We start from the raw sequence: 21,943 nt of genomic DNA on the forward strand, positions 1-21,943 counted from the left end.
AACTGAAACTCTACACCCATTAAACAATAACTCCCATGCCGCCCTCCCCTCAGCCCCTTGCCACCACTATTCTTTCTGTCTCTGTGAATCTGACTACTCTAAACACTTTAGATAAGTGGAATCATGCAGTATTTGTCTTTTTGTGACTGGCTTATTTCACTTAACATAATGTTAATATTCTAAGTTCACATTAGTAGCATAAAGTGAACCTCAAGATTGATCCATGTTGTAGCATATGTCAGACTTTCCTTCCTTTGTAAGGATAATGGTCTACTGTATGCATATACCAGTTTGTTTATCCATTCATCTGTGAATGTACACTGGGTTACTTCCACATTTTAGCTGTTGTGAATAATGCTGCTCTGATCATGGGTGTACAGATATCTCTTTGAGACCCTTCACTGGTTTTTAAAGACAAATATTTTATTTTATATTTTATTTTATATTTTAAATGTTTATTTATTTTGAGAGAGAGAGAGAGAGAGAGAGAGAGAGAGGACATGCACACGCGAGAGCAGGGGAGGGGCAGAGAGGGAGGGAGAAAGAGAATCCCAAGCAGGCTCTGAGCTGTCAGCTCAGAGCTGGATGCTGGGCTCAGTCTCATGAACCGTGAAGTCATGACCTAAACAGAGAGATCAAGTGTTGGACACTTAACCAACGTACCCACCCAGGTGTCCCAAAGACAAATATTTTAATAATAATTATATTAATTCTGAAGATTTTCTTTGTGAAAATTATTTTTTGGAGCAATTTCTTTTAGGCCAATTTAAAATTTTATTTTTATTTACTTATTTATTTTTTTTTGAGAGAGAGCACAAGCTGTGGGGAGAGGGGCAGAGGGAGAGAGAGAGAATCCCAAGCAGGCTCCAAGCTTAGTGCAGAGCCAGATGCGGGGCTCAATACCATGACCTGAGCCAAACCCAAGAGTCAGGTGCTCAACTGACTGAGCCACCCAGGTGCCTAAGGTCAATTTAATTCTTGATCAATTACCTACAAAGAATAATATCTTTTCCATTTCCATTTTAATAAAGTCACTTCCATTGGGATAATTTCTTTTTGTATAAATGTTAGAAAATATTTTTGTTCACATAAAATTTTAGTAATTATAGCTTCTGCCTTTGTATGTTTTCTGGTAAGTCTTGTTTTCCCCCAGGTTACTTATATATATATAAATCTTACCATGTAATGTTCTATTAGTAATATTCTTTGTGTAATCTCTACCCGCAATGTGGGGAACAAACTCAGGACCCCGAGACCAAGTGAGGCAGCCAGGTGCCCGTCTTTATGAATTAGATAAAAGATGAAACAGCGAATCCACAAGAAAACGATGCCCACTTACTATTGCCACTGCAATTCTTCCTTATTTGACACCTCGTGTCAGCGTTCATGCCTTTGGTGAAGTAAAGCTATGAAAGGTGAAATTACAATGTTATTTTGTTTGGGGATCAATGTTATTTTGTTGACTCAACTGGGATAGCTTTTCTGAAGATGATATTGGAATGTAGCAGCTCCAGTAAGCAAATGGAGAAAATGTTCTCCCCCAGTAAATTTGATGAGCACAGAACACAGGCAAAGGAAGAAAACAGCCAGGTACTTCCACCCTTTCATTGTCATTATTCGTTTTCCCTGCTAAATAAATATCCATTGACATCTTAGTAACAGTGTCCATATAGTTGGTGCAAAGTTTTTGTAGGACGGTGAAAATTTGTGAAAGAAGTCATCAACATCCACTTAATTATTGAAAAATTGCTGTAAGCTCCAATAATAGGCGCTTGCTATCACTTTTTTTTTTTTTTTTTTTTTTTGCTTGCAATCACATTCTTTGGTCATCAATGAAGGATTATTACGTGCATAGAATGTAAACATTTCTGAAGTAACAGAACTTGGCAGTTCGTGCTGCTTGCACAGGTGTTGGAAAGGCGTGAGAACCAGGGTGAACCAACTCTGCAGGAACAGAGTAGGATTGCGGCGTGAAGAGCGTGCGCACAGCACAGACCACAGCGCACCGTGCGCGCGCTCCGAGCTGGAGTCTGTCGCACCGCGAACAGGGTGATCAAGTGCTCGGGGCGCATCCTCCAGGACCAGGTTCACCGAATACCGTTAGCGGGGCCGCTGACAGCCTGCCAGCTGCATCCCCAATACCTCCCTCAGGCGTCCCTTACCCACCACTTGCTTGCACTGAAAATGATCACTGCGATAGTAATAAAGAATCCTTAAACGACGTCTCGGTTTTTTGCAGGCGGCCGAAGGTCCCCTTCCTGGGCTCTGCACTTGCGAGTCCCCTGGCGGGCCCGGGGCTCCTGGCTCGCGCCCCTCTCCAGCCGTACCTCTCGGACGCCTTGCCCCCATCACCCCTGCCTCCCAGACCGTGCGGCCCCGTTTGGGCTTCGCGGCCTCCCGGCCCCAACACTGCACTGCTCCGCGCGACCCCGCCTCCCGGATCCCCGGCAGGGCTCCTGCTCTCTCCGCGCCCCGCAGCGGGGCGGGGCGGCGCAGGGGGCGGGATTTTCTGGCACCTTCTGGGCGCCGCGAACGCTCGGATCTCGGGCTCGGAGGCCGGAAACGTCGCTACGGAGCCGCAGGGCATCCCGCACGGAGGCCCTTTCTTGTTCTCCGCGGAGGCCGCTCCGTCAGCGTAGACATGGCCAAATGGGGCCAGGGGGACCCGCGCTGGATCGTGGAGGAGCGGGAGGACGGGACCAGTGTGAACAACTGGCACTGGTGCGGCCGGGCGGGGGCCGGGGCTTTCGGGCCTCCTCCTCCGCAGCGGCGGGCCGGATGGTGGGGCCCCTCTGCGAGCACCGGGCTCCGGGTGCCCTGCGGGGTGGGGTGGCCAGGCCTCTCGGGCCGCGGCGCTCCCTCCGTAGGGCGGGGCCTGCACAGGTGCAGAGGATTCTCCCCGCCCCCGCAGCTGCTCAGAGCGCTGCTGTAAATAAGCCTCAGGTGAGTCCGGAGACCTGGGGGCTTATCTGCACTTGGCTGTGGAACTTCAGTTTCCTTCTTATGAAACTTGGTTTGGGCCCCACGAATGGTATCTGACTTACCTGTTCAACTTTGACAGTCTGTGACCTTAAGACTCCCCCACCCCCCACCCCTCTTGTTGTTTCCAGAAGTTAAAAGGAGCTAGAGTGTGCGCGTGTGTGCGCGCTTGTCCGTTGGTCTGCGTGTAGTGGAAAGAACAGGAAATTGGATCTCAGCTGTAGATCTAACTCGATTGGCTTTTAGTGAGCCCCGCCTTCTAGGAGTTTGAGCGGTTGCACATCCTTTTTGGATGTCATCTGGAACATGGGCTTAATATTTGCCTCCCTCTCTGCCCCAGAGTTTCAGGAGGTGATGCAGCATCACTGAGGGCTGTGTTACCTCAAGGCCATCAAGCTGATGTTGAGGCAGGTCAGGGCAGAGTAAAGCCGTCAGCTTGTGAGCGGCTTATTGAGGGAGCCCTGGCCTCTCCTTTCCCAGCACCGTCACCATGACACATCAGGGACTTCTCTCACCTCGTTTCCACTCCCTAAAATGGAAGCATTTATTTGGGAAGATTGCATGAGATAATATATGTGTGAAAACACTTGGTCATTTGTCTTGTGATTAAAATTAATTCGGTTATTACTGCCTTTTTGTATGGCCGCTTTGCCCATCCATTTCCAATGGGTGAGATTGCTAGACCCCTTAGCCCCAAATAAGCTAGTGTTTTGAAGACAAAATACTACTTTACATAGTGGATAATAGTATCCTAAGGAACTGAGCGGGAATATGAAAAGATATTTGGTGGAAATCTGATTTAAGAAGCACATTTGGAACTTTGAGATTGGTAGGTCTGTCAAGGCTGCCTGAGAGGAGATGAGCGGATCTCACTGCCCTGATGCCCCAGCCTGGGCATGTGGATACCAGCTGGGGCTTCCATTCATGGCTCTTCCCTTTCTGGTCCCTGGCAGGACAGAGCGGGATGCTACCAGCTTGTCCAAGGGGAAGCTCCGCGACCTCCTGGTGGGCATCGTCGTGGAGAATGAGACTGGACACCGTGTGATCAGTGAGCTGAAGCAGGTAGAAGGTGAGGCTTCTTGCAGCAGCCACAAAGGAAAGCTGATTTTCTTCTATGAGGGGAACATCAGACTGAGCTGGAAAGGTAACGGGGCTCAGGGGACAGCTAGGGCTGGAGGCAGCCTTGGGGCAGAGTTGGTTCATTTATCATTCACTTGTTCAGCAGATATTTTTAGAACTGATATTAGCCTAGCACTTATTGGCCCCTGAATTGGTCTTCATAGTTACAGATACCCTTCTGTCATGTCCGACAAGCTGGGGGCTTCCCTTTCTCCCATCACACAGCTGCTTAGAGCTCTTTTTTTTTTTTTTTTTTTTTTAATGTTTATTTCTGAGACAGGGATTGACAGAGTATGAACGGGGGAGGGTCAGAGAGAGAGGGAGACACAGAATCTGAAACAGGCTCCAGGCTCTGAGCTGTCAGCACAGAGCCCGACGCGGGGCTCAAACTCACAGACTGCAAGATCATGACCTGAGCCGAAGTCGGACGCTTAACCGACTGAGCCACCCAGGTGCCCCTGCTTAGGGCTCTTTGATTGCAGCTGGACTCTTGTCTGCCAGGCACTTGTGAGCCCTAGAGTTTTCTGGAGTTGCTGGAACACTCTTCTCTGCATGCGGACTCTTTTGGGTCCTTCAGGTCCTTGTCCTGAGTGAAGCCACCTATCTCTGTTATACAAAGATCGCAGGTCCCTTCCTTGTACTGTCTCCCTTCCCACTTTATTTTCCCCCACAGCACTGTTATTTGGTATCTTTATATGGTTACTTAAATATTTTATTTATCTGGTTGCCCTCCAGCCCCCATTCATCAGGGCAGGGATTTTTAAAAATACCAGCTTTATTGAGATCTGATTCACATACCATATAGTTCATCCATGTAAAGTATGCAGTTCAGTGGTTTCCAGCACACTCACAGAGTTGTGCAGCCGTCACTACAGTTGATTTTAGAACATTTTCATCACTCACAAAAACCCCTGAACTCGTTAGCAGTCATTTCCCAGTCTTTGGCAACCACTGATCTGTTTTCTGTCTCAGTGGATTTGCCTCTTCTGGACACTTCTATGAATGGAATCCTAGAGTATGTGGTCTTTTGTGAATGACCCCCCCCCCTTTTTTTTTTAATTTTAACACCAGTATAGTTAACGTAAGTGTTAAATTAGTTTCAGATGTACAATATAGGGATTGAACAATTGTATATATTACTCAGTCTCATCTTAAATTCCACATATGAGTGAAATCATATGGTATCTGTCGTTCTCTGACTTATTAAATGTTGGATGGATCTTGAGATCCATCTATGTTGTTGCATATGGCAAGATTTCATTTTTTTTTTGTGGCTGAATAATACTTCATATGTGTGTGTGTGTGTGTGTGTGTGTGTGTGTATAAACATATATACACACACACACACATATATATATATTGGAATAAAATATTCCATAATTTGGCTATTGTAAATAATGCTGCAATAGATATAGGGGTGCACATATTTTTGAATTAGTGTTTTCATTTCCTTTGGGTAAATACCCAGTAGTGTGATTTCTGGATCATAGGGTAGTTCTATTTTTAATTTGTTGAGGAAACTTCACACTGTTTTCCACAGTAGCTGCACCAGTTCGCATTCCCACCAACAGTACAAGAGGGTTCCCGTTTCTCCACATCCTTACCAACACTTGTTATTTCTCCTGTTGTTGTTTTTTAAAATATTTATTTATTTAAGTAATCTCTACACCCAGTGTGGGTCTCAAACTCATGACTCCAAGATCAAGCCTGCCCTTCTGACTGAGGCAGCCCAGTGCCCTGTTTCTTGTATTTTTGATTTTAGCCATTTTGATAGATGTGAGGTGATCTCTCATTGTGGTTTTGAGTCCCATTTCTCTTATGATTAGTGATGTTGAACATCTTTTCATGTGTCTGTTGGCCATCTGTATGTCTTCTTTGGAGAAATGTCTGTTCATGTCTTTTGCCCATTTTTAGATTGGATTATTTATTTTTTTGGTGTTGAGTTATAGAAGTTTTTTATTTTCAAAAAAATATTTTTATTTTTTAAAGTAAGCTCTGCGTCCATTGTGGGGCTCAAACTCACAACCCCAAGATCAAAAGTCACAGGCTGTACTGACTGAGCCAGCCAGGCACCCCTGTAGAATTTCTTTGTACCTTTTGGATACTAATCCTTTATTGGATATATCTTTTGCAAATATATTCTCCCATTCAGTAAGTTTTTAGTTTTGTTGATCATTTCCTTTGCTGTGCAGAAGCTTTTTATTTTGATGTAATCGCAATAGTTTATTTTTGCTTTTATTTTCCTTACCTCAGGAGACATATCTAGAAAAGAGTTGCTGTGGTTAGTGTCAGAGAAATTACTGCCTGTGTTCTTCTATGACTTTTATAGTTTTGGGTCACACATGGAGGTGATTGGCTCCTTTCACTTAGCATAATGTTTTCAAGACTCATCCATGTTGTAGCATGTTTCATTCCTTTTTATGGTTGAATGATATTCTGTTGTACAGATATAGCATGTTTTGTTTATCTGTTCATCAGCTGATGAACATTTGTGTTGTTTTCATTCTTTAAGTCATTTGGTTAGGGATGGATTGGTTTTGTTTCCAGGCCCAGATCACTGTCTGGAACGTTGTGTGTTTGTTAAAAGAGTAAGTTTCTGCTGTGGTGCCTAGTTCCTGGCTGACAGACAGTCTGGGCTCAATGAATACTTGTTGAAATAATCATGGATATGAAGACAAAGGGGAAAAGGAAGAGGAGGGGAGAGGGAGAGATCTAGTTGTAGAAGATTGTACTGAGTTAAAGTTTGGGCCTTTGCCCAGGAGTCGGCTCCTTTCTTGAGAGTTGGGTTACAGAGTTCCACAGCAAGCTGGCCTTGGGCTTTTGCCCTGCTGGCCGCTTTGCTAGAGCTGGGCTTGAGCCCAGGAAGGTGCTCCACAAGTGTCAAAAGTCCACTCCTGCCTGGGACCTTCTGGCTAGAGGTTTTCTCTCTGTTGCTCCTTCATTGTCTGCTGTTGGCTGGACATGGCAGGGTCTGGCACCTTACACCCTCACCCTACCCCACCCCCAGCACAGGGCTCCGAGTGTCCCAGGGAATCTCGTGGCCTTGTGTCTCTTCTGTCTCCCTCACTTCATAGTGGCAACCACCTCCTTTGTGAGATAAGACTCAGCTACTCCAAGACAGGGCTGAGGATGCCCTACCCTCACCCCTTGTGCTTTTCTCCTCTAGCAGTGAGCCCCAGAGGTGGCAAGTGGGACCCTCTGGGGAAGAGTCAACACTGGTCATTTTTTTTTTTCTTTTTTAAATTAAACTTTAATTTTTTCCCACCTTTATTGAGACACAGTTGATTTATAACACTGTATAAGGTTAAGGTATATGGCCTGATGGGGTGTGTGTGTGTGTGTGTGTGTGTGTGTGTGTGTATTAGAAATGATGATCACAATAAGGTTAGTTAACACATCTCTCATCCCATATAGTTACCATTTTTGTGTGTGTATGTTGAGAACTTTTCAGATTTACTTTCTTACTAACTTTCAAATATATAATATAATAATGTTAACTGTAGTCATCAGGCTGTATATTACATCCTCAGAACTTACTCTTCCTGTAACTGGAAGTTTGGACCCTTTGTTTCCTTTGACCACCTTCAACACCACTGGCTCCCTGCAACCACCAAACTACTCTCCGTTTCTAGGAGTTTGATTTTTTAGATTTCACATGTAAATGAGATATCATTTTTGTCGTTGTCTGACTTTTTTTCACTTAGCATAATGCCCGCAGGGTCCATCCATGTTGTTCCAAATAGCAGGATTTCCTTTTTTTTTTTATGACTGAATAATAGTGTGTGTGTGTGTGTGTGTGTGTGTGTGTGTGTGTGTGTGTGTGTGTACACCACATTTTCTTTATCCATTTATCCATCAGTGGATACTTCAGTTGTTTCCATGTGTTAGCAACTGTAAATAATGCTGTAGTCAACATGGAGGTGCAGATGTCTCTTAGATAGTGATGTTATTTCCTTTGGATATAAGTAAATCCTTGGATTGTGAGTAACTTGTTCTGTGAGCGTTCTGCAAGACAAGCAAACATTTCCAGTAAATTTTAACTCAGTAAATGAGCAATATCTTGCAGTGCGAGTAGTAGGTGACGCCAAATGGCACATGATCACAACCGATCACAGCTGAGCCCACAACAAGCACAACTTGAAAACACTTGGGTAGACAAATGCTTTGGATTACAAGCATGTTTCTGGAACGAATTCTGGTTACAAACCAAGGTTTTACTGGTATACCCAGAAGTGGGATTGCTGGATCATATGGTACTTCTGTTTCAATTTTTTTGAGGAACCTCCATCCAGTTTTCCACAGTGGCTGCATCAATTTGCATTCCCACCAACAGCACACAAGGGTTCCCTGTTGTCCACATCCTCACCAACACTTGTTACCTCTTTCTGATCCTGGCCGTTCCAGCACATGTAGGGTGATCCCTCATTGTGATTTGGTTTTTTGTTTTTTAAACTTAAAATTTTTTTATTTTATTTTTGAGAGAGAGAGAGCAGGAGAGAGGGGCAGCGGGAGAGGAAGAGAGAGGGAATATGAGAATGAATTGCAAGCAGTCTCCACACCCAGCTCGGAGCTCGAATGGGGGCTTGATCCCATGACCCTGAGATCATGACCTGAGCCAAAATCAAGAGTCAGACGTTCAACCAACTGAGCCACCTAGGTGCCCCTGTTCCCATAGATCTTTTTGTTTTGTTTTGTTTTTTTAATTTTTGAGAGAGCGTGCATGTGCAAGTGGGGGAGAGGGAGAGGAGGGGGAGAGAGAAAGAGAGAGAGAGAAAGACAAAGACAAAGAGAGAAAGAGAAAGGGAAAGAGAATGAATCCTAAGCAGGTTCCATACTGAGACTCCCAAGCTCCCACTCCCGGCTTGATCTTACCACCATGAGATCATGACCTAAGCCAAAATCAAGAGTCAGCTGCTTTACCCACATGCCCCTCATTGTAATTTTGATCTGCATTTCCCTGATGATTAGTATGTTGAGTACCTTTTCATGTACCTGTCATCTATTTAAACATCTCCTTTGCGTAAGTGTCTATTTATGTAGTTTGCCCATTTTTACTGGGATTATTATTTCTTTTTTTTTTTTTTTTTTTTTTTTTTTGGTGGTTGTCAGGTTTTAGGAGTTCCTTATATACTTTGGATATTAACTTCTTATCACATAAGGTTTACAAATATTTTCTCCCATTCTGCATGTTGCCCTTTCATTTTGTTGACTGATTTTTTTCTTTGCGGAAGCTTTTTAGTTGGAGATGGTCCTACTTGTTTCACTTTTGTTGCTTGTGGTTTTGGTGTTACATCCAAAAATCATTGCCAAGACTGCTGTCAGGGAGCTTTTATCCTCCTTCTAGGAGTTTAATGGTTTCAAATCTTAACATTTCAGTCTTTAGTTCATTTTGAATTAGTTTTTTTGAGTGGTATAAGATAGGGGTCCAGTGTGTCAGTCTTTTGCATGTGAATATTAAGTTTTCCCAGTAGCATTTATTTATTAAAACAAATTTTTAATGTTTATTTAGTTTTGAGAGAGCATGAGCAGGGGAGGGGCAGAGAGAGAGGAAGACACAGAATCCGAAGCAGGCTCCAGGCTCTGAGCTGTCAGCACAGAGCCCGACATGGGGCTCAAACCCATGAGCCATGAGATTGTGACTTGAGCTGAAGTTGGACACTTAACCGACTGAGCCATGCAGGTACACCTTCCCAGTACCATTTAATGAAGAGACTGTCTTTTACCCACTGAGTATTCTTGCTTACGTTGTCAAATATAAGTTGACCATATATGTATGGATTTATTTCTGGGCTCTTGATTCTGTTCCATTGGTCTTTGTCTGTTTTCATGTCACTACTATTTTGTTTTGATCTCTGTAGTTTTGTAGTGAAGTTTGAAATCAGGAATTATGATGCCTCCAGCTTTGTTTTTCCTTCTCAGGATTGCTTTGCCTGTTCAGGGTGTTTTGTGGTTTCATGCAAATTTTAGAATTCCATTGGCATTTTGATAGGGATTGCATTGAATCTATAGATGCCTCTTATTTGCTTTCTTCTGATAACTTTGGGCTTTGTTTTTTTCTGGCTCGTTGAGGTATAAGGTTAGGTTCTTTATTTGAAATCTTCTTTTTCTTGATTTATGTGCTCATCACTACAAACTTCCTGCTTAGAACTGTTTTTTCTACATCCCATAGGTCTTGGTGTGTGTGTTTCTATTATTTGTCTCAAGTTATTTTTTTTAAATTTTTTTAAAGTTTTTATTTTTTAATGTTTATTTATTTTTGAGAGAGACAGTGTGTGGCGGGGGCGTGGGGTGGGGTGGCAGAGAGAGAGGGAGACACAGAATCCGAAGTAGGCTCCAGGCTCCAGGCTCCGAGCTGTCAGTGCAGAGCCTGACGTGGGGCTCGAACTCATGAACCAGTGAGATCATGACCTGAGCCGAAGTTGGCCTCTTAACTGACTGAGCCATCCAGGCACTCCTGTCTCAAGTTATTTTTAAAATTTCCCTTTTGATTTCTTTGAGCCATTGGTTCAGAAATGTTTTATTTAATTTCCACGTATCTGTGAATTTTCCAGCTTTCCTCCTGTTACTACTTTCTAGTTTCATACCATTGTGGTTTGAAAAGATACTTAAATTTTTATATTTTTTAATTTGTTGAGACTTGTTTAGTGTCCAATGTGATTTATCCCAGAAGATGTTGTGTGGATCCTTGAGAAGAATGTACATTCTGTTGATATTTAAAGGATTGTTCTGTATATGTCTGTTAGTTCCATTTGGTCTATAATGTTCAAATCTGCTGTTTCCTTATTGATTTTTTGTCTGGGTGATCTCTCCACTGTTGAGTATGGGGTATTAAAGTCTCCAATTATTATATTGCCAGTTATTTCTCCTTTTAGTTAATCTATCAGTATTTGCTTTATATATTTAGGTGCTTCAATGTTAGGTACATAAATATTTACAGTTGTTATATCTTCTTGATGAATTGATCCCTTTACCATTATATAACAACCTTACTTAGGTTTTTTTTGACCATCTTTTTTTCTTAATATTTTGTTTAACACAAGTATAGCTACTCCTGCTTTTTTGTTTTTTGGTTGCCATTTGCTTGAAATATCTTTTTCACCCCCTCACTCTCACTGTCATGCTAAAGTGAGCCTCTGTGTTACAGGCAGCAGATTATTGGATGTTGTCTCTTATTTCTTTTTAATCCACTCAGCCATTCTGTGTCTTTTGATTGGAGAATTTAATGGTTTATGTTTAAAGTAATTCTTGATAGGTAACAACTTACACTTGCCATTTTGTTGTTGCCTGTTTTGTAGATCCAATGTTCTTGCTTCTTTTCTTGCTGTCTTCCTTGGTGATCTCATGCCTTTTTGTGGTGGTGTGCTTTAACTCCTTTATCATAATCTTTTGTGTACCTACTACAGGTTTTCCTCAGGTCGTTACCCTGAGACGTACATGAAATGTCTTATATTTATAACATGCTATTTAAACTACTAAGACCTTTGATAGCATACAGAAATTTATACTTCTGCCTTCCTCATATTTTAGATTCTTGATGTTATAATTTGCATATTTTTATATTCTGTATCTAGTAATAAATTATTGTAGTTAGGATCATTTTTAGTATGTTTAGATTTTAAATTAGAGTTGTAATTGAATTATGCAACACCATTACAATATTAGATCTAACTTTGACTATATATTTACTCTTAATATATATATATATATATACTATGTATATTACTGTTATTGGTGGATTTTACACATTCTTATGTTTAAAAATTTTTTTTTAATATTTATTTACTTTTGAGAGAGACCGAGCATGAGTGGGGGAAGGGCAGAGAGAGAGGGAGACACAGAATCTGAAGCAGGCTCCAGGCTCTGAGCTGTCAGCACAGAGCCTGATGTGGGGCTCAAACTCATGAACTTTGAGATCATCACCTGAGCCGAAGGCCAGTGCTTAGCCAACTGAGCCACCCAGGAGCCCGTCACATTCTTATGTTTTTATGATGCCAATTTCAAATAACCTATCTTCTCATTCACTAGTTCTTATATCTGCTTGGTCAATTTAGCCGTTCAAGCTTTCTGTGCAGTTCTTCAGTCATTGTATTCTTCAGCTCTGGGATTTCTGCTTTGTTTCGTTGTGGTACTTCTCATTTTGCTCATGTATTATTCTCTTAATTTTATTTAGCTGTCTGTCCTTCTTGTTAAAACGTAACTTTTTTTTTTAATTAAAAAAAATTTTAAATTTATTTTAGAGAGAAAAGAGTGCAAGTGGGGGAGAGGGGCAGAGGGAGAGAATCCCAAGCAGGCTTCAGTGTGGAGCCTGATGCGGGGCTCAATCTCATGACCCTGGGACAATGACCTGAGCCAAAATGAAGAGTTGGACGCTCAACCAACTTAGCCACCCAGGCTCCCCAAGAAATTGATTCTTTTTTTAAAAAAACGTTTGTTTATTTTTGAGGGAGAAAGAAAGCGTTGGGGAGGGGCAGAGAGAGACAGAAACACAGAATCTGAAGGAGGCTCTGGGCTCTGAGCTGTCAGCACAGAGCCTGACTTGGGTCTCGAACCCACAAGTGGTAAGATTATGACCTGAGCTGAAGTTGGATGCTCAACTGACTGAGCCACCCAGGTGCCCCAGAGGTTTATTCTTAATTACTGATTATATAGTTCATGGATCTCCATTTCTTTAGGATCTGTTATTGGAGCTTTGTTAGTTTCCTTTGGTGGTGTCATGTTTACCTGATTCTTCATGAGCCTTAATTCCTTGCATTGGTATCTGCACATATAAGTGGTTTCCTTTTCCAGACTTTACCAGTTTGCTCCAGTAGGAAAAATCTTCACCATTCAGCTTAGCTTGAATGGGTTACTGGGTGGGTCAGCTAGTAGCATTCATGGTAGGCAGGGCATGCTGTCAGGGTCTCTAGTTGGGTGAGACCACTGCTCATGCTCTGTGGTTGGGGGTCAGGGCTCTACTAGCTGGGCTCCTTGGTAGGGTGGGTCTGCTTGTTGGGCTCTGTGTTCAAGCAGGGCTGCTGGGCAGGCTTTCGGACTGGGTGTGGCTGTTGGCTGTGTTACATGGTCACTTGGGGTCACTAGCTGGGCTCTGTAGTTACCTCTGATCCGGTGGGGTTACTGGATGTGTCCTCTGGAAAGGCAATGCCACTGGTTGGGCTCTGATTGGGCAGCACTATGGGTGGGTCTCCACCATTGCTCCTGGTTGGGTGGGGTCTTAGACCATCCTGACCAGATGGTTCTGCTGGCTAGACTCTGTTGAGGTCAGGCCACAGGCAGAGTTTCATGATTGGACCTGATCTCAGGCTGTGCTCTGTGATCAGACTGTGCCCCAGAAGTCTGCAGGCCTGGTTTCGAGATCAGGTAGCCTCTGGTTGTGCTCTGCTCTTGAGCAACATTGCTGGCTGGGTTCTCTGGTGGGGATGGACCTCCAGCTGTATCCTGTAGTTGGTTGGGGCTAGGGACTGTGCTCTGTGGCTGGGTAGGGTCACTGCCTGGGCTCCCTATCTGGGCAAGGCCACAAGATGTGTCCAGCATTTGGGCAGAATTGTAGGCTGTGCTTCAAGGCTGCTTAGGGACACTCTTCAGGCTCCCTGCTTATAGGACCAGAAGCTGTGCTGAACAGTTGGGCAGGGCTGCTGGTTTGGCTTCCTGCCCAAGTGGGGCTAGAGGATGGGCTCTGTGGCTGCCCAGATTCTGTGGTCGGGCTTCTGTCAGCAGTTGAGTGGGTCTGCAAATTTGCTTCTTTGCCTGGGTGGGGCAGTAGAATGGGCTCTACAGCTGGTTTCAGCCAGTTGACTGGAGTCCAAATCAGGCATAATCGCCAACCAAGCGCCCTGGTCACATAGGGTACCAGCTGAGCTCTGCAGATGGGCAGAGTCACTGGCTGGAATCTTTGCTCATTCACTGCTGCAAGCAAGAACACCGTCCAACAAGATCTGCGCTCTGGTTATTGAAAGCCCTGCCCCCGCTTCTGATTCCCAGTGGTCCCTGTTAGCTGAGACCCCAGAAGGGCTTCCTGGGAAGCATCCCACAATGCTTGGGGATCTGGATGTCCACTTTTTTTCCCATTGAAGAAACCACAGCTCTGTGCTGGCCTCAGGAGGGGCAGTTTGGTCAGTGTTACCACTTCTCTTACCCTTCTCTTTGGTCCTTGTCTTTGGTCCACCAAGGGTGCATCTCCCTTGCCTCTGCATTCTGGGATTCTCAGTGGTGTCTTGCCTGTGGATAGATAGCTGCTAGTTGGTCTTGTGAGGGGGACTGAAGTTGGGGATAACTACATTGCCATCTTGATGTTGTCACTGAAATCAGCACTTTGGTATTGAAAGAAATCTAGCTGCGTGGGGCCCAAGCATAACTTCCCTAAGTCACAGCCTGTCTCCCTTCACGCTTTCCATGATTGCAACTCCGTGCCCCTTTCTGGCCTCCCATCCCTTATGTGACTGCTCTTCAAGACAGCCCTTTATCCTGCTTTGATCCTGGTAAAGATTATTGGGGGAGGAAAACAGAAACATGGGTTAAAGGCCCACTTACTCGTCTCATGCCTCCACCTGGCCCCTAATTTTGTGTGCACTTTCATTGGCTGGGTTTTACCTCCACATTTGCTGTTTGCCTATCTCTGTTGTGGGCCAGAACACCTGTGTGCTGGGAAAGCCTTGAGCTTGCCGTGTCACCATCTGTGGTGCACCCTGTGTGGAGGGTGGGCTGTTTAGTTAAGGCAGTTTGGCATAAACCAGTTGTTACTTTACAATTGAAGAATGTATTTTGTTCATTTCAAGTGTAATTAAAGAATCTGGTGCAAAGCACAAGGGATTGATTGAAATACTCAGCCTTTCTGAAGAAAATGAAGTAGATGACACCGAGGTGAGGTATCTGTTTTTTTGTTTTGTTTTGTTTTTTAAGTCCAAGCTTCTGCTGTATACGTTGGGCATTTGAAAAACTATTGAATACACTTTGTGATTCCTGTGCAGTGGTTGTGGTGTATTGTAAAGGGTTTGTTTGCCAAGAAGGTTTACTATGCTGGGTGGGTGGGGGGCAGTGTGGGGTGTGGAGTGGAGCCGTGTAGGAAAGAAGAGGAAGCCCCAGACTGCCCCATGCACCAGGTGTAGTCCTTGGGCAGGTGACCACGCCCTCCACAGCCTTTTCATCTGTGAAGTGGGACTAATTCGTCTTTCAGGGGTGGCATCAGATAAATGTGACAGTGTATGGTCTGTTAAGTGCTTAGGCGGATGTGCAGCTTGGTGAACGGGGTTTTGTTTCTGCATCTCTGCTGTTTCCTTTGAATGTGAAAATATTCAGCTTTTAGCTGTGATTGTATCGCATGGTTTTTCAGAAACTAGTTAGTCCATGTTGCTTTTGATTAGCTCTCCTAGTTCTCCTGGGAGCTAGAGCCTTGTGGAACACCCAGGCTTGATTCTCAGTGATTGCCCTCTTGAGCCGAAAGCTTGGTTCTGGGGAGGGACCATTTGTACAGCAGCCATATTTTCCAAACCAAGATAATTTGACAAAGGGGTTTTGATTTGTGAATGTATTTAAATATGAAGGCTTACAAAGACATAAAAATTAAATTATACTGAGAAACATACAACCTCCCTTTATTAAAGGTTATAAAATGCTATACAGGTGGGGCTGTCTCGGGCACCTGGGTGGCTCAGTCGGTTAAGCATCTGACTTCAGCTCAGGTCATGATCTCACAGTTCATGAATTCGAGCCCTGCATTGGGCTCTGTGTTGACGGCTCAGAGCCTGGAGCCCGCTTTAGATTCTGTGTCTCCCTTTCTCTCTCTGCCCCTCTCCTGCTCGCCCTCAAAAAAAAAAAAAAAAAAAGGGGGGGGGGCGCGCTGTCTCATACACATCTTCAGACATGTGGTTGACGCCTTTAAGGACTGTGATTTCACGTCGCTATATTCAGCATGATGAAAAGTTTTTCATCAGCGTATTAAACTGGTCTTTTCGGTTCAACCCTTGGTGGCATTACAGAATAAAGTGGGACCCAGGATCTGGGACCATACCCATCTCAAGTGAATCATAGGGATGTGAAATATTTTAAACCAACATCTCTTTTTATTCTGAGAATACCACAGAGGCATTGCCAGAGCCAGAATGGCCTTCTGATGCTTCCCTCTGTCTGCCTCCTCCCCACTCTTACTGTCCCTTTTTCTCCCTCCCTCTTCCTTTCTTCCTCCCTACCAAAAAAGTGTAGCCCAAGGCCATGTTACATGGGAACTCGATTTTCCTAATGACACTGGCTTTGGGGTACTAGACCAGCGCTGTTCAATAGAAATACAATGCAAGCCACATATGGAATTTAAAATTTTCGAGTAGCCATATTAAAAAAGTTAAAGGAAACAAATGAAATTAATTTTAATATTTATATTTTTATTTAACCGAATGTATAAAAATACCATTTAAACATGTAATTAGTATCAAAATTATTGGGATTATTTTACAGTCTTTTTTTGTACTAAATCTTCAAAGTCTGTTGTGTGTATTATTTCACACTCGTAGCACATCTCAAATCAGACCAGCCACATTTCAAGTGCTCAATAGCCAAATGTGGCTAGTGGCTACCATACTGGACAGCGCATTTCTAGACCCTGATAAAAGCCATGGGGTGTGACTACATCATCAATAGAATACATACACATATACACACGACATTTTGTATGCAAATTAAGGAGTTCACATTTCTAAGAAGTCCCCTTAAGATCTGGCCATCAACCCAGTCAGTGGACCTTGGATTAAAAAATCCTTACAGCTTTTCAGTCTGTGAAGAAACCTGGCACATCTCTCTCACATCCACTTCTTCCCCTTCCCTCACCGTCATAGTGCTTCTTCCAGCCATGTGTCCTGATGTTGTAAGAGTACATCAAACCAGATTTTTATGTTTGTATGTTTCTGATTTGTAGATGAACGTGAGTAAAAAGAAAGGAGATGGGGATATACTGAAGGATCTTATGAAAACTGCAGGCACCGCCAAGGTCAGAGAGGCCCTTGGAGATTACATGAAGGCACTTAAGACGGGTAGAAGGCCACCCTTGTGAACCAGTGTGTCCCTTTTCTAGTTACCCAAGTTCTGCTCTGTACTTGGATTTCCAGGTTAGGGTTATGTCTGAGGCTTCCGAAACAACTCTTTATGCTGCAGGATAAAAATTGTAGTCTGGAGGTTGAGAGCTAGTTACAAGTAAGTGCACGATTAGTGACTATCGGCATTGTATACATTGCGAACTGTTTTGCCTACAGAATTGCTAAGACTTTTCTGGAATAATTTATTCAGTTGTTTGTATAATTACTTGTTTATCTTCCCTGCTACACTGTAAGCTCTAAGGTGGCATGGAAGGTGTCTTATTAACTGCTGTATCTCCAGCTTCTAGCACAATGCCTGACACATAGTAGGTGCTTATTAATAAATCTTTGTTGAATATCGAATGAATGAAAGGTATTACAGGTATAGTTGAGATAATTCCTGAGGAACTCCTAGATAATTCCTGCACTGCGTGGAAGTGAGGTTATTGTCTTCTTCCCTAAAATTGACATTTAAAAGGAAATGGAGAATACCTTGCAGGTATGAGCTGTGGTGGCCAATACGTAGGGAGGGAAGAGGAAGTGCTTAATGAGAATATTTAAAGCTCTAAATGATGGAGAGCTGCAAAGGCTAGTGAGGAAGGCCAGTTCATCCATCTTTGTATCCTGTGCCATTGTTTTGGGAAATGATGAAATGACACTTTCATCCTTGAGGGAAGGGAATGTATAAATAGGGTTTCTTGTGGGATAAATACTGAATTTAGTTCAAGACAATGCTCCAAAGGCAGGGTTTTTTGGTAGGCAGATTACAAAACCTGGTGATGTTGTGGTTCACCTACCACAGTGGAAAACACCGCTTCAGACTTTTGGTTTAGGAGGTTTGGGATCCCATTCTTGGAATCTGGTGGTGGGAATTGACAGCCTTTGGCCTTAAGTGCTGTTGTCCTTCATCTGCTTATCTTTGTGCCCTCTGGGCCATATGTACTTGTCCAAGTAGGATTTGGGGTGTTAAGCCATGGCCTGGGAGTAGAACAGAGCCGAGGAGCTAGCTCATAGCCACAATGAGCTGTTTCACAGTAACTGGGATTGGTGGTGCTAAAAAGGCTTTTCATGCTCTTTCCATGCGTCTGGAAGGTATAGTGTGGAATTTGAGGACCTTTTGGTAAGGCTGAAAGACTGAATTTTTAAATCTAAGTAGCTTTATCTCCTGGCATGCTATTTAGTTATCCTTTGGAACATCTACTCTTCTTGAGATTCAGGCTTCATCTCCAATGGGTTTGGGTGTGAGGATCCCCACGGTGACACTGCACATGACCAAACTGTTTGACCCAACTGTAGAGCAGCTGTACAGCATCTTCACTGTGAAAGATGTAAGCAACTTCCCAAGCTAGGGCCCCCAGTGCTGATGTGGGGAGAAAATGTGCCACTAAGAACTGGAGCTGGTTTTTGGTTTCCCAGATAGCCATGTTTTTTTTATGATTGAAGAGACCTAGCGTGGTGGTGATAGAGGGCTTTAGGATAACTTCTAAAAAAATTTAAGGGGCTAAAAGATGGGCATTTTTAGGGAAATATGTCTGCACTTAGGGGATACAATACTGGGTTTTCTCCTTCAGAAAGGGAGAGAAAGCTGTAAGTAAATGCTATTGAGGATTAGGAAAAAAACAAAAAAACAAAAACCCCAAACCATAGTGATGATTTTGTTAATACTTTGCCTTTAGGTTCAAAAGGTGATAGGGCATGATGGGATGACATGTCTCTTGTATGTTTTACTTGGTTAGCTGGTGCAGAAATTTTCTAAATCTCTTGCTATAAATCTCTTGCTATATTAGAAGCTGAAAAAGGAGGGACATTCCAAATGTTTGATGGGAAAATCACCGGCGAATATGTAGAATTGGTAAGTAAGCTTTAGGGTTAAAGAAAAGTAAGCTGGGACTGACCCTTCTGTTACATTGCTTTTTAAAAATCTGTGTTTTTAATTTGCTTTTTTATCTGAGTTCACAGAAACTTGAGAAATTTATAAAATTGGTTATGGTGAAAAGTTATGTATACTTGGTGTAGAACAAGTAAATGTTACAAATACTAAGTAGTGATAAAGATGAAGCCTTAGTTGCATAGTAATTGTACTGGTTTTAGAAGAAAGAAGTATAGTTAATTCCCCTCAACTCTTGGTCTAGAAGTTTCACATTTCTGCCACCTAAATCACTAGGGTCTGTGTTGCCCAGTGTAACCCTTGACATCAGCCCAGTTTTGGTTACCACTGTCACTATACTTCTGTCCTTGATGTTTCTGCTGTTAAGGACATTGTGGCACCTAGAACAATGGATTCTCAGTGATGCTGGCATATAACCTGGAAGATGGGACTGTATGTTGTTTGTTGATTACCTTTAGTACCTCAGGAGTTTTAATGAAAGGATTTTCTGTGTTGCACTGGAAGTTTTAAAAGATGTCTTAAGGGAATTTCCCCTGTATTTTTAGTTGACAAATAAAAAGATCGTCATGAAATGGAGATATAGGAACTGGCCAGAAGGTATGTTAGTAGTATCCTTTGTTATAAGAATTGGGAAACACTCAAGATTTCTCCCCCCACCCCCACTGTAATAAGCCAGTTGTAGTACTGTATGGATAGTTTTCATAATGCAGTAATAAGCTCCTTCTTTTTCTTCTAGAACGCCATGCGACAGTTGCACTGAATTTTGTGCCTACTCCAGGGCAAACGGAATTGCAGTTGGACTGTAAAGGAGTTCCTGTTTGTAAAGAAGAGGGCATGAAATCCTGTTGGCAGAAGCAGCATTTTGAAGAAATAAAATGTTTAGTGAAGCTGACTACCCTAAATGGTTGAATTAGTTAGAAGATTTTGTAAGTCTACCTCTTCTCAATCCTTTTAAAAAAGAAAACACCCTTAATTTATATTGGATGAAATCCATGACCTCTTACAGAATTCAAAACATTGTTTGAATCTTTACTATGCTTGGACTCTCATTGGGTTAAAAGTAGCAAGCAATGTGGAAATTAGGTATTAACCTTACCTCCCATAGATGCTCCTCTGGGAACAGATTGAGCCTCTGAGTACAGATAGTTGAAGTTTCCCACTAAAGCTTGTCCTGGCAAGCCACTCTGTAGTTTTAGTTCAGGAAGACAAAAAAGTAAGTGGCTTGTCGATACTTTTCCTTTATTTCACTTCAGGGTTTTAAGGTCTGTAGCTCTTTAGGTAGCATAGCAGCCATGTGTTCAGAAGCATGTTGGAGTGAGGTGCCTTGGGCCTTGTCATCAGGCTACTCCCCACAGTGGTTATGCACTCCAGGCGGAGGACTGACAGGCTGCGGGGCAGCTTACGTTCTGGATCGCCGCCAGCACTAAGGAAATAGAGTATAATGGAGAAATGCTTCCCTCCCGCTCAGTGTCCTCATTACTTTCATCTGAGAAGACTAAAGCAATGTTAAATGTAAACAAATGAAAAGTCATCACAATCAGTTTAATTAAGTGCACAGAATAGCAATCAATCAGTCATGTCAATAAAAATAAAACAATTATTTTTACATCAAGTGTGCTTTATTTCCTCCACAGGTATTCTGTTAAATAAAGCACCATTTATATACTGCCAGGCCACAGCTAAAGAGGATTCTTTACAGAATCAAATTTCTTGTGGTTGTTCCGTATACAAGTAAACTTAATTTTGATAATAAGAACCACAGCGATCGGAGGCGACCTGCCTCTATTATAAGGTACAAAACTGGCACAGAGGACACCATATTATACACAGTAAAAATGCTGTAAGTTTAAATTACATTGTACAGGGCCAGGGAACCCTGTTCCTCCCAGACAGCCATATTAAATGAAAGCCACTACAGTGAACTCTTAATTACATAAAACATATCCGTTATCTGATTGCCCTTTAGAAAGTATACTGAAGATGCAAATTTTTTCATCTGGAGTTCTGCCTGACCAAGAATTAAGCCTATAAATCTATCTTGCCATTCAAGCAGAGAGCACTGGACAAACTGAAGCACAAAAACAGAAATAAGCAAAACTTATACAAACAGCTTTGGGGGTGGGGGATGGAGATAAGGGACCTTAAAAGTAGTAGACATGCTACATCTAATGTCAAGAAGCAGCTTGGTTTCCTTTGCCAGATATCCTTGTGATCACATGGATTGTAGATTCAATGGTCCTACACAGAGTATCTAAAATGTCGTGTTGCTGCATGTGACTAAAGAGTCCTCTGGAATGGCCACAACTGAGTGATAGAGCAGCCTCAGGGTCCTGGGAGGGCAAAGCTTGACCATCACAGCTTCTCAAGTCAGCTAAGTCAGAGAGAACTGCAGAGATAGAAGTAGAAGGGAACTCAGACTCTTCCTCAGCTAGGTTAGAATCCTTGGAACAGTGGAGGTCCTTGAACTCTTTACAGTCTTCAAATCTACCTTCGTTGGACTGTTCTTCTGCATGCTGTGACCTGATACTTGACATGTCTTCTGAAAACGAAGATGGAACTTCCATTCGATATTCTTTAACAGAACTGTTTTCAGGGGAAGGAAGATCTTGCTCAGTTCCTGGATCAATAATTGAAGAGTCTCTTGTCTCATTGTCTGAAGTGCTAGTTGGGGTTAGGACCTCCCTAGTTTCTGTTTTCATGTCGCTGATACAGCTGTCTACAGTGTGCTCCTCATCACTGCTAACACGCCTTCTTTTAACAGGAGTTGCCCCTTCATCATCTGTAAAAATGAACATCATTCTCTGAAAGGAGTCATTGAGATCACACCGGGGCGGGGGGGTGTTTGCGGGAAATTTTGTTCTTAGCATTTATACCCAGGAGACCCAACTGAACATACAGC

The 21,943-nt window shown here is 43.0% G+C and overlaps 2 protein-coding genes across 7 annotated transcripts in view; one reads left to right on the forward strand and one right to left on the reverse strand.

The window, feature by feature from the left end:
- The first annotated feature begins 1,859 nt into the window (after positions 1–1,859).
- LOC109272322 (activator of 90 kDa heat shock protein ATPase homolog 2-like) lies at positions 1,860–20,650 on the forward strand. The gene is given in 8 exon segments (XM_053889957.1): positions 1,860–2,721; positions 3,933–4,123; positions 14,849–14,955; positions 17,000–17,071; positions 18,338–18,484; positions 18,893–18,910; positions 18,913–19,008; positions 19,590–20,650. Coding segments are annotated over 8 exon segments (834 nt in total). The 5' UTR covers positions 1,860–2,641; the 3' UTR covers positions 19,713–20,650.
- USP34 (ubiquitin specific peptidase 34) overlaps positions 20,566–21,943 on the reverse strand; it is a 250,742-nt gene continuing 249,364 nt past the window's right edge. For all 6 annotated transcript variants that reach the window (XM_019430890.2, XM_053890716.1, XM_053890717.1 and 3 more), the window contains one exon: positions 20,566–21,823. In XM_019430890.2, the coding sequence (XP_019286435.1) occupies positions 21,216–21,823 (608 nt within the window). In that variant the 3' untranslated portion in view covers positions 20,566–21,215. The remainder of the gene's footprint in view (positions 21,824–21,943) is intronic.

This window comes from Panthera pardus, unplaced genomic scaffold (genome assembly GCF_024362965.1).
Source record: "Panthera pardus isolate Hobbes unplaced genomic scaffold, ASM2436296v1 HiC_scaffold_25, whole genome shotgun sequence".
Lineage (NCBI taxonomy): Eukaryota > Metazoa > Chordata > Mammalia > Carnivora > Felidae > Panthera > Panthera pardus.